Here is a 13,457-nt window from a genome sequence, read left to right as displayed (position 1 = left end):
GTTTGCCCAAAAGGTAGCGCTGACTTAACAGCTATCCTCAGGGATCCTGCATGCAGTAAAAGTACTTTGAAGTCCATCTACACACATTCTGGTACACTACTCAGACCGGCGATTGTGTCGGCATGGGTTTATAGCGCTGTAGCAGCGTGGACAGATACCTTATCAGCAGAGATTGAGACCCTAGTATGTATATATATATGTATATATATATATATATATATATATATAGATATATAAATAAAAGATGCTGTCTTAGATTTATATATATATATATATATATATATATATATAAAACATGCCCATAGAGACATTAGTCTACTGGGTTCTAGAGTCAACGCTATGTCGATTTCTGCTTGACGTGTCCTGTGGAACATGCAATGGACAGGTGATACCGACTTAAGAGGCATATGGAAGGTTTACCTTACAAGGCTGAGGATTGTGTGGAGAAGGGGTCTCGGACCTGGTCTCCACAGCTATAGCTGGTAATTCTGATCTTTTGCCTTATATTCCAGCACAGCCTAGGAAAGCACGACATTATCAAATGCAGTCCTTTCGATCACAAAGAAACAAGAAAGTCCGAGGTGCGTCCTTTCTTGCCAGAGGCAGGGGCAGAGGAAAGAAGCTGCACAACACAGCTAGTTCCCAAGAACAGAAGTCCTCCCCGGCCTCTACAAAATCCACCGCATGTCGCTGGGGCTCCACAGGCAGAGCTAGACCCGGTGGGGGCACGTCTTTGAAATTTCAGCCACAAGTGGGTTCACCCCCTGTTGGATCCCTGGGCAATAGATATTGTGTCTCAGGGATACAAGCTGGACTTCGAGGAGATGCCCCCTCACCGACGGCCCTGCCGGCTTCCCCCCACGAGAGGGAAATAGTGTTAACTGCAATTCACAAATTGTATCTTCAACAGGTGGTGGTCAAGGTTCCCCTGCTATAACAAGGAGGGGGTTATTATTCGACCATGTTGTAGTCCCGAAACCGGACGGTTCGGTCAGACCCATATTGAATTTAAAATCCCTGAACACATACCTGAAAAGGTTCAAGTTCAACATGGAATCGCTGAGAGCGGTCGTCGCAAGCCTGGAAGGGGGGGATTTTATGGTGTCTCTGGACATAAAGGATGCATACCTTCATGTCCCCATTTATCCACCTCATCAGGCGTACCTCCGATTTGTGGTACAGGATTGTCATTACCAATTTCAGACGTTGCCGTTTGGTCTCTCCACGGCACCGAGAATATTTACCAAGGTAATGGCGGAAATGATGGTACTCCTGCGGAAGCAAGGGGTCGCAATTATCCCATACTTGGATGATCTCCTTATAAAAGCGGGATCAAGAGAGCAGTTGCTGATAAGCGTACCACTTTCTCTGGAAGTGTAACGGCAACACGGCTGGATTCTAAATATTCCAAAGTCGCAGTTGGTTCCTACGGCTCGTCTGCCTTTCCTAGGCATGATTCTAGACACAGACCAGAAAAGGGTTTATCTCCCGATAGAGAGAGCTCAGGAGCTCATGACACTGGTCAGGAACCTATTAAACCAAAACAGGTGTCGCTGCATCACTGCACTCGAGTCCTGGGAAGGATGGTGGCATCATACGAGGCCATTCCCTTCGGCAGGTTCCATGCGAGGACCTTTCAATGGGACTTACTGGACAAGTGGTCCGGATCACATCGTCAGATGCATCGGTTAATCACCCTATCCCCCAGGGCCAGGGTGCCTCTCCTGTGGTGGCTGCAGAGTGCTCACCTTCTCGAGGGCCGCAGATTCGGCATTCAGGACTGGGTCCTGGTGACCACGGATGCAAGCCTCCGAGGGTGGGGAGCAGTCACACAGGGAAGAAATTTCCAAGGTCTGTGGTCAAGTCAGGAGACTTGCCTTCACATCAACATCCTGGAACTAAGGGCCGTATACAACGCCCTACGTCAAGCGGAGACCCTGCTTCGCGACCAATCGCTTCTGATTCAGTCAGACACCATCACCGCAGTGACTCATGTAAACCGACAAGGCGGCACAAGGAGCAGGGTAGCGATGGCGGAAGCCACCAGAATTCTTCGCTGGGCGGAAAAATCACGTAAGCGCACTGTCAGCAGTGTTCATCCCGGGAGTGGACAACTGGGAAGCAGACTTCCTCAGCAGACACGACCTCCACCCGGGAGAGTGGGGACTTCATCGGGAAGTCTTCGCACAGACTGCAAGTCGGTGGGTACTGCCACAGGTGGACATGATGGCATCCCGCCTCAACAAAAAACTACAGAGGTATTGCGCCAGGTCAAGAGACCCTCAGGCGATAGCTGTAGTGGTCATGCTATTAGCCTTGGCTTCGGCTAGGCGTGTGTCAGGGTTGGCGGCTTTGTCACATAAAAGCCCCTATCTGGTTTTCCATGCGGATAGAGCAGAATTGCGGACCCGTCCACAATTTCTGCCGAAAGTGGTTTCATCCTTTCATATAAACCAACCTATTGTGGTGCCTGTGGCTACTACGGACTTGGAGGATTCCGAGTTGCTTGATGTAGTCAGGGCTTTGAAGGTTTATGTAGCCAGAACGGCTAGGGTCAGGAAAACAGAGTCTTTGTTTATCCTGTATACTTCCAACAAGCTTGGTGCTCCTGCTTCAGAGCAGACTATTGCTCGCTGGATCTGTAACACGATTCAGCAGGCTCATTCGGCGGCTGGATTGCCGCTGCCAAAATCAGTTAAGGCCCATTCCATTAGGAAGGTAGGCTCCTCTTGGGCGGCTGCCCGAGGGGTCTCGGCATTACAACTTTGCCGAGCGGCTACTTGGTCAGGTTCAAACACTTTTGCAAAGTTCTACAAGTTTGATACCCTGGCCGAGAAGGACCTTGTGTTTGCTCAATCGGTGCTGCAGAGTCATCCGCACTCTCCCGCCCGTTTGGGAGCTTTGGTATAATCCCCATGGTCCTTACGGAGTCCCCAGCATCCACTAGGACGTTAGAGAAAATAAGATTTTACTTACCGGTAAATCTATTTCTTGTAGTCCGTAGTGGATGCTGGGCGCCCGTCCCAAGTGCGGACTTCTTATGCAATGCTTGTATATAGTTATTGCTTAAATAAGGGTTATGTTATGGTTGCATCAGGGTGGACCTGTTTCTCTGTTGTTGTTCATACTGTTGACTGAGTATGTTTATCTCAAGTTATACGGTGTGATTGGTGTGGCTGGTATGAATCTTGCCCTGGATTACCAAAATCCTTTCCTTGTACTGTCAGCTCTTCCGGGCACAGTTTCTCTAACTGAGGTCTGGAGGAGGGACATAGAGGGAGGAGCCAGAGCACACCAGAATCTAAATTCTTTCTTAAAGTGCCCATGTCTCCTGCGGAGCCCGTCTATTCCCCATGGTCCTTACGGTGTCCCCAGCATCCACTACGGACTACGAGAAATAGATTTACCGGTAAGTAAAATCTTATTTTTTCTTTGCATCATGTGCTGTTTGGGGACTATTTTATAAATCTGCCATCCTGTCTGACACTGCAGTGCCACTCCTAGATGGGCCAGGTGTTTGTGTCGGACACTTGGGTCGCTTAGCTTAGTCACACAGCTACCTCATTGCACCTCTTTTTTCTTTGCATCATGTGCTGTTTGGGGACTATTTTTTTGGAAGTGCCATCCTGTCTGACACTGCAGTGCCACTCCTAGATGGGCCAGGTGTTTGTGTCGGCCACTTGGGTCGCTTAGCTTAGTCATCCAGCGACCTCGGTGCAAATTTTAGGACTAAAAATAATATTGTGAGGTGTGAGGTGTTCAGAGTAGACTGAAAATGAGTGGAAATTATGGTTATTGAGGTTAATAATACTATGGGATCAAAATGACCCCCAAATTCTATGATTTAAGCTGTTTTTGAGGGTTTTTTGTAAAAAAACACCCGAATCCAAAACACACCCGAATCCGACAAAAAAATTTCAGGGAGGTTTTGCCAAAACGCGTCCGAATCCAAAACCAAAACACAAAACCCGAAAAATTTCCGGTGCACATCACTAGAATTAATTAGTATTTGCCCACTAATAAGTGTGTGAGGTTGTTTTAAGTGTCTCCAAGTTAATACACTAGCGCCCACCTTTTTTTATTCCTTAAACTGCAAATGAAGCTGAATTAGGTCCTTTGTACCCAATTCTAATTGGGATATAAAGAACTGATCTGTAGGGAGACGCACGATAGAAATCGCTCCAGTGCTCAGCATTTCTGTTGCTGTCTCGTTTCTAAGAAGGGTTTTTGAAATGTAACAAAAAACTTGCTGGTTATTTCACTGTCCCCCACTCCACGCCACCCCTTCCACCATATTAGTCATTTTGACTATGTGGGTCATTCCGACCCGATCGCTCGCTGCAGTTTATCGCAGCGCAGCGATTGGGTCGGAACTGCGCATGCGCCAGCGCTGCAGTGCGCCGATGCATGCCAGATGGCCGAAGGCAGTCGTTACCTAACAATCACCTTTGAGGCAGAGGCGGTCGCTGGGCGGGAGGGGGCTGGATGGCAGTGTTAAGTCGCCGTTTAAGGGGCGCGGTCCAGGCTTCGCTGGTGTGGCCGACCGTTGGGGGGGCAGGCCGCAGCGGCTGCGTGAAGTAGCACGCAGCCGCTGCGATCCGGGGCAGCGAAGAGGTTCTCCCAGCTGGCCGCAGGAGCTGCACTGGCCGGGAGTTACTCCTGAGATGCAAAAGCATCACCGCTGTGCGATGCTTTTGCATTTCTGCAGGGGGGGGGGGGGGCGTTACTGACATGCGGGGCATCCCCCCGCATGTCGGAGTGCCTGATCGTAGCTGTGCTAAATTTAGCACAGCTACTATCAACTCGGAATGACCCCCTTAAATCTTGGTATATTTTCTTTTCTTTCCTTTCATTTTAACATCCAACTAATTCACCTGTTGTATCCTTGTTTTCAGGCTCTTTGCGTGGACCAGTTCATAAGTATGAGGCTGACACTGCTGCTCTGTCTAAGATAGATAAGATCAGAGAAAAAGCATCACTGGCTCCTGGCTGAAATTGCAACATCCTGGTAATTATAGTACTAGGGTGGAAAATTAGCTGTTGTGTAAGTTTCAGAGGGATCAATTTGTTATTTATATGAACACATTCTAATTTACATTGCTGTTTATTACAATTATACATACACCAGGCACGCAATATGGTATGGGCTGGAATTCACGATCCATCAAAGACAGAGCAGCGTATTTAATACTAGTGTTTGCCCGTGGCTTCGCTTGCATGGATGTCTGTTATTGCTCAGCAGAACTAATTTTACAAAGACAATAGTGCCATCTTATATTGTGATGTATATTTTATATTAGGCCTGTCAAACCTGTGGCTTTCCAGCTGTTGTAAAACTATAAGTCCCAGCATGCCCTGCCACAGCTTTGCTATTAGAAAATGCTAGAACTGTGGAAGGGGATGCTGGGATGCGTAGTTTCACAACAGCTGGAGAGCCACAGGTTGGCCAGGCCTGTTTTATATTGTAGATATTGATCACAAAATTTCTTTCTAACCAATATTTGCAGTTTTTCCTTCAGAGATTAACACAAAAAGATGCTTGGGGCTACTAACTCATGAGCAAGCCACGTAAAGCTGCCCATGAGAGAAGTAGCTGGTCCTGGGATCTACGCCTGAAGCCATGAGCAATTGCTCCTGTGACTTGTTGATTGTCATAGAGATGCAGACACTTACAGGAAACTGCAGGCGTATGAAATGAAAATTAGAATTGTTGGGGATAAGAGATATATGTGGTATAAACACAGTCTCACCTGCGCCACATCCCACTATAATCTCCACCTTAATTATGTTCCTCTGCAGAGCAGTCACTTTAAGTCAGATTCTGTTGCATAATCACCAACTTTTAGTGCGCCGAGTGTCAAGCATCTGTGTTTTCCTTTGTTGCTCCTCTCACTGATGTCACATTGAGATCATACATACCTCAGTTTCTTTCTCGGTCATTAAGTAATACAATAGTGAAAATGCGATCCAAATTCATCCAGTAATGTTTGCATTAAGCCGGAATGAACAGACAAAGATTCTGATTTTTTTTTTCCGTCTCCATATTTCATAAAACAGTCCTTAGAAGTATATTTCTCATAAAAACATTGCTATGTACAGACACAACCCCTATAGTTTTATTATATGTACATATTTGTGGCATGCCTCTGAGCATAAAGATTTCTCATCACCACAGTTTGCGCCAATAAAGAATTTTTATTTTCCTAAATGTATTATTTCTGAGTTGCGGGGATATGGGCTCCGATAAGCAGGCCGTAGGGGTGGGCGAGTGTTGCTGCTGATCAGGGAGCAAAGCCTAGGGAAGGCACCATCACTCCACAGTAGAACGTGCATTTGGCTTGCAGGATGTCATCCCAGCCTAGAAAACAGCCACAGAGCAGCCTGGAGAGACCTATAGAGCCTGTCCCGACGATCAGTAAGAAGAAAAGTGATTGCATATGCTGAAGATGGTATTAGCTACTAGGGCCAAGTTCCGTAATCATTTGCATTCTGGAGCATGGTAAAACTAACAGTTTACGATTGGAAATGGTTGAACTGCGGCATATATCGGGTACAGCATATCTGCTGCGGACCTGCTTTTTTACATTCAGGAGATCCATACTTTAGAAATACCCTCCACAAATATTCTTTCATAAATATGCCCCACAATATAAAAAAAGAAATGGCAGGCAGAAATAATAGCCTGAATACAGGCTAACAATCATGATGACAATGTCAGATATTATCCTTTCCGCATATTTCTACCATGAAAAAGAGGCCCGAATTCAACTACAAGTGACATTGCCAGCCAGATATACTGCAGCATTCTATTATAATTATATTATTATTATTATTATTATTATTATTATTATTACTGAATTTATGGGATGTATAGACATATATATTTATCAACTCGATTCTGTGTTTCTCGTCCATGGACTAGCTATTACTTATAAAGAATACACTCTCTAAGAGCATAACACAGGGACAGACTGTAGCAGACTATAGTTTTTGAGGTTTTTTTTTGGGGGGTGGGGTTTTGCTGGTTTTTATTTTTCTATAATCTGTTTTTTCGCTATTGGAATATTAGAAGTGGACTGTGACAGTGGTGGTTAGGGATTCATAATGTCTATTGCATTTACAGTATATAGTTTTTACTGAGCATAGAACACACAGGGCTTTGTATCCTGACCTAAACTGATAGGGACTAACAATATATGTACTGTATATTCAGATAATATTCTGTACTTAATACATATTGTATCCTTTCTCCGGTAACATTATCAGTGTGACAAAATACCAGAAGAAAGAACATTTGTTGTACTTAGGAAGGCCAATCCCCTCCTCCTAGCTCCCCCTGCGCAGCGTGACATGTGACTGTGAGGTCACGCTGCGCTATCAGCAGCCGCAGAGCCGGAATGTACAGCGGACTTCACCAGCCGGCTCCCCCTGCACTCCCCTGCCATCTGGCCCTGTAGTCTTGTAAGTTTATTTATTTCTGTGGGGCTGGTGGGGAGAGGTGGGGCGTGGCGTGGGGGATGGCCGGACACAGTTGAAAGCCAATCCCGGGTATCCCGGGATTTACCATTTTTCAATCCCGATACCCGGGATTGAAAAAATGGCCCGGGATTGGCCTCCCTAGTTGCACTGTAAGACAATAATTATGACGTATAGCACAGTATACAAATGTACAAGACTTACTTTGCGACAGGCTATGCCTTTGAACAGGACAAATATTGGGATAGTCTTATGCTGTATGGTGAAGGTGTTATCTGCCAGTGTATTTAATAGAGGAATGGCAAGAGGAGGGTACAAAGGGGGACAGCTGTATCGGGCCCCAAGGTTCACATGTGCCTGAGGTTTAGATAAGCTCAGCCCAATCGCCAATATATACTATAGACCAATGGTCTCCAACCTTAATTGGGATGTGAGCTACTCAAGAAAAATGAAACCTCCTGTTTAAAAAAAATGCTGTACTTGAATGGTTGCTGGCGCTCTCTCAGTGTTAAGACTGGACTCGTGGGCAGTGGCGTAGCTATAAATTTTGCACCCTCCTGCCATCAAAGTTTCTGGTGCCCCTCCCATTGCTATATTAAAAATAAAGAATTAGCGCGGGCCATGGGCGTGCATGCTCCAAAAAGAGGGTGTGGCCACACTGCAAGGGGTGTGGTATTGCAGGAAAAGACAACTTTATACCCCAGTTATGCAACCTGCACACCAAGATATTGGCCACCACAGGAAAAAAAATCCTGATTTATGCCCGTTACATCATTTGTCATTTTTCCTCCTTATGGTAATGCCCATTACACATTATGCTACACACCGCAATGCCCGTGACACATTATACCACACACCTTAATGCCACTTACACAATATGCCACACACGTAATGCCCGTTACACATTATGCCACATACCGCAGTGCTTCTGGCACATTACTCCACATACCGTAATGCCCTTGACACATTATGCGACACACTGGAATGCCCGTGATACATTATGCCACACACCGCAATGCCTGTAATACATTATGCCACACACCGTAATGCCCATTACACATTATATCACACACCGCAATGCCACACACCGTAAAGCCCATTACACATTATATCACACATCGCAATGCCCATTATACATTATGCCACACACCGCAATGCCCATTACACATTATATCACACACCGCAATGCCCGTTAGACATTATGCCACACACTGTAATGCCCATTACACATTATGCCCCACAGTAAGGCTTCTAATTAATTTAAAATTACCTGCTTGTTGTCAGGGTTCTCATGCTCATTGCCATGGGTTTCATGCTCTGGGTTCCATGCTTGTTGCTAAGGATGTCATGCTCATGGCCAGGGGTCTTGTTGCCAGTGGTGTAATGTTCGTTGCCAGGGGTGTAATGCTCTGCGTGTCATGCTCATTGCCAGGGGTGTAATACTCTGCATGTCATGCTTGTTGTCAGGGGTCTTGTTGCCAGGGGTGTAATGCTCATTACAGGGGTGTAATGCTCTGCATGTCATGCTCGTTGCCAGGGGTGTAATGCTCTGCGTGTCATGCTTGATGTCAGGGGTGTAATGCTCTGCGTGTCATGCTTGGTGTCAGGGGTGTAATGCTCTGCGTGTCATGCTTGTTGCCAGGGGTGTAATGCTCTACATGTCATGATCATTGCCAAGGGTGTAATGCTCTGCGTGTCATGCTCATTGTCAGGGGTGTAATGCTCTGAGTGTCATGCTTGTTGCCAGGGGTGTAATGCTCTGCGTGTCATGCTCATTGTCAGGGGAGTAATGCTTTGCATGTCATGCTTGTTGTCAGGGGTCTTGTTGCCAGGGGTGTGATGTTCATTACAGGGGTGTAATGGAAGTGCCAGGAGCGCCAGCGCTGAGCGCTCCCAGTACTTCCGGGTAGCTATAGCGCTGTACTGCCTGACAAACGCTAGAGGTCAAGTATGACCTCTAGCGTCTGTCTCCTCCACTACGGGGGAGCGCTACGGACTGGCCAGTCAATTGCCGATCCCCCTGAAGTTGGGCAGCGGCAGCAGTCAGCACGGGTCGAGCAACCCGGATTGCGACTGTGAGCTACACGTCGCTCGCAAGCGACGGGTTGGTAACCGCTGCTATAGGCATATTAAATTTAGAACCGCGCTGGCTCAACACAACAATAAGAATAAACACAAACTTGAGTAGAAAAACTAGGCCCCCTTTGGTTACCTCCTGCGGCCATAAGCAAACCAGAAGTACTTATGCTCAAGAATCAATGACGAGGCATGGTCTGATTACTTGAGGAGCTGCTCCCTGCCATGGATCCTGCCACATAGGAGGAGCAGGGTTGGAATGGCCCACAGGGGTAAAGGGAAAATAGGAATTTAATACCTACCGGTAATTCCTTTTCTTGTAGTCCGTAGTGGATACTGGGGAATGTACTTTAGTACCGTGGGGTATAGACCGGGTCCATTGGAGCCTGGCACTTTAATAAATGAATAGTGTGTGCTGGCTCCTCCCCTCTATGCCCCTCCTGTAGACACAGTTTAGGAAAACTGCACGAGGAGACGGACATACTGAGAGGGAAGGATAAAACACAAAAGTGGTGAGGTAACGAACCAACACACAATAAACAAAGATAGCAGAGCTAACCAGAACAGAGGAAAGCAACGCTAACTATAACAAGGATAGCAATGCTAACCAAACATGGAACAGGGAAAGCAACAGCAGACCCAACCAAGAACACTTACAACCTAGCAAGCAGGAAAACGAAGTACTGAGGCGGGCGCCCTGTAATATCCACTACGAGAAAAGGAGTTACCGGTAGGTATTAAATTCCTATTTTCTCTAACGTCCTAGTGGATACTAGGGAATGTACTTTAGTACTGTGGGGAAGTCCCAAAGCTCCCAGAACAGGTGGGAGAGTGCCGAGACCCCTGCAAAACCGTCTGACCGAAACTTCAGGTCAACTCTGGCCAAGGTGTCGAACCGATAGAATTTTACAAAAGTATTCGAACCAGACCAAGTAGCCGCACAGCACAACTGTAAGGCTGAGACACCCTGGGCAGCCACCCAGGAAGAACCCACCAACCTTGTGGAGTGGGCCTGAATAGAACTTGCCGCTGCCGAAGTATAGGCTTGTTGAATGGTCAACCTGAGCCAAAGAGCAATTGACTGCTTAGAAGCAGGACGACTAATCTTAGTCGCATCATAAAGGACAAAAAGTGAGTCATATTTTCTATGACGAGCAGTCCTCTTGACGTAAATTTTCAAAGCCCTCACTACGTCCAGGGACTTTGGAGCAACAGAAGTGTCGGCCAACACTGGAACCACAATTGGTTGATTTACGCGAAAAGCCGACACAACCTTTGGCAAAAACTGAGGGCGAGTCCTGAGCTTCGCCCTGTCCTCATAAAAAAATCAAGTACGGGCTCTTATAGGTTAAGGCCCCCAATTCCGATACATGTCTTGCAGAGGCTAAAGCCAGCAACATGATTGTCTTCCATGTCAGATATTTCACGTCCACTTTATGTAAGGGTTCAAACCAGTCCGACTGCAGAAAAGCCAAGACCACACTGAGATCCCATGGAGCCGTGGGAGGAACAAAGGGTGGTTGGATATGCAGAACACCCTTCAAGAAGGTCTGTACTTCTGGTAACAGCGCTAGTTGTTTCTGGAAGAAAATTGAGAGCCGAAATCTGAACTTTGAGAGAGCCTAACCGTAGACCTTTATCCACGCCTGCTTGCAGGAAAAGTAGAAAATGGCCAAAACGAAACTCCGCAGGAGGATATTTTCTACCCTCGCACCATGAGACATATTTCTTCCAGATACAGTGGTAATGCTTAGATGTGACCATTTTCCGGGCCTGGACCATAGTGGAAACAACCTTGGATGGGAGACCCTTTCTTGTTAAAATCTCCCTCTCAACCTCCAAGCCGTCAAACGTAGCTGCAGTAAGTCTGGATAGACAAACGGTCCTTGCTGAAAAAGGTCCTTGACCAACGGCAGAGGCCAGGGTTCCTCCAGAGACATTGCCAGGAGGTCCGCATACCAGGCCTGTCAAGGCCAATCTGGGGCAATCAGAATTGCCTGAACTCTTTCCTTTTTGAGTCTTTTTAGAACTCTTGGAATGAGATGAATCGGAGGATACAGATACACGAACTGGTAAGACCACTGAGTTGTCAGGGCGTCCACCACAGTCGCCTGCGGGTCCCTTATTCTGGAGCAGTAACAACTGAGCTTCCTGTTGAGACGAGAAGCCATCATGTCTATCTGTGGACAACCCCACCGGCGAACCAGTTGTTGTAACACCTTTATCAGGAGGTCGTCCAGGTATGGGATTATGTTGACTCGCATCATCTCTGCCATGACTTACGTGAATACCCATGGTGCTGTGGAGAGACCAAAGGGCAAGGCCTGAAACTGGAAATGTTGGTCCAGTACAGTGAATCAAAGGTACACTTGATGAGGAGGCCATATAGGGATATGCAGGTACGCATCCTGATATCCAGGGAGACCAGAAACTCCCCCGTCCTCCAGTCCTGATATCACTGCCCATAAGGATTACATCTTGAATTTGAACATCCGCAGATAAGGGTTCAGGGATTTGAGGTTCAAGATTGTCCGTACAGAGCCGTCTGGTTTCGGAACTACAAAGATGCTTGAGTAAAATCCCTTTGTGTGTAGCAGAGGAAGTACTGGGACAATAACCCCTGACGAGAGCAGCTTTTGAATGGCCTCGTGTAATGTAACTTTTGCTACAGGTGAAGCTGTTAAAATTTAAGTATAATTCACGGACAAACCACTGCTATGGCGGTTTCGGCTCGCAGAGCCCTGTGGCTACTGCAATGGTCGTCAGATGCTGACTCCAAGAATTGGTTGAGAACCTTCCTTTTACAGGAGATGTCTTGTTTGGGGATGAACTGAACAAGTGGATATCTCAGGCAAAGGCAGGTAAGTCTACATATCTGCCGTCTGCGATGCCTCCGACTAGGCGTCCCTATCCTGGACCCTCTATGCAGTCCTTTTGTGTGGCCAGGTACAGAGGCAGAGCCAGAGGTGCCTCCAATGCTGCTAGAGGAACTCATGGTAAGTCCTGTAAACCAGCGGCTGCTGGAACTTCGGACCAGACCTCCGGATCCTCTTCAAAGCCCTCCGCGTGACAGTTGACCCCAGCATCAAGGTGACTTTCAGGTAGGTGCTCGCCTTCAACACCTTGCCCACATTTGTGCAGAGTCCTGCCGGGATCCTTGGGTGAGGGATCTCATATCCCAAGGATTCCAGCTGGAATTTCAGGAACTACCTCCTCTCAGATACTTCAGGTCAGGCTTAACAGTCTCACTCATGAAGTTTGCAGCATCTTGGATATGTTGTAGTAGTGTAACTATCTCATCCTGAGGTAGTGTATAAAGCCCTGTTATAATATTATCAGACCATTTTACCATGGCTCTAGAAATCCAGCCGCAAGCTATAGTAGGGCGTTGGGCTACACCCGTGGCCGTATAAATTGACTTGAGTGTAGTTTCAATTTTATGGTCAGTAGGGTGAGAGAGATACAGTAGCCCATGGCACAGGTAGCACCAGCTTACGGGACAGCCTAGACACAGAAGTATCCACCATTGGTGGGTTTTCCCAAACCTTTCTATCCTCGATAGGGAAGGGAAAGGAATTTAGAACTCGTTTAGGAGTAATAAAAATTTTTGTCAGGATTTGTCCACACTTCTTTAGAAAGGGAATTTAATTCCTTTGAAACAGGGAAGGTAGCAGAGAATTTGGGTTTCACATTAGAAAAACAATTCCTCTTCTGGTTCTGTTTCCTTATCTGGGATGTGTTGGACCTCCCTGATAGCATAAATCAGGGCCTCCACTCCCGGGGACAGGGAATCCTCTCATCCACCAATAATTCACCCTCATCTAACTCTGGGACCTCAGTATCAGAGTCAGATTGTAAGATCTGGGGGAGAGTCTGTTTATGTGAGTGATACCACCAGATTGGGC

The 13,457-nt window shown here is 46.8% G+C and overlaps 1 protein-coding gene across 19 annotated transcripts in view; it reads right to left on the bottom strand.

The window, feature by feature from the left end:
- Positions 1-13,457, bottom strand: part of CCDC7 (coiled-coil domain containing 7) — a 502,159-nt gene that overhangs the window by 72,437 nt on the left and 416,265 nt on the right. For 14 of the 19 annotated variants that reach the window (XM_063922082.1, XM_063922092.1, XM_063922099.1 and 11 more), the window contains one exon: positions 4,875-4,946. The exons of the other annotated variants lie outside the window; for them this stretch is intronic. In XM_063922082.1, the coding sequence (XP_063778152.1) occupies positions 4,875-4,946 (72 nt within the window). The remainder of the gene's footprint in view (positions 1-4,874; positions 4,947-13,457) is intronic. 19 annotated transcript variants of the gene reach the window in all.

Source organism: Pseudophryne corroboree, chromosome 5 (genome assembly GCF_028390025.1).
Source record: "Pseudophryne corroboree isolate aPseCor3 chromosome 5, aPseCor3.hap2, whole genome shotgun sequence".
In the NCBI taxonomy this organism is placed as follows: domain Eukaryota; kingdom Metazoa; phylum Chordata; class Amphibia; order Anura; family Myobatrachidae; genus Pseudophryne; species Pseudophryne corroboree.
Note: the sequence above shows the minus strand (reverse complement) of the source record. Positions and strands in the feature narration are given on the sequence as shown.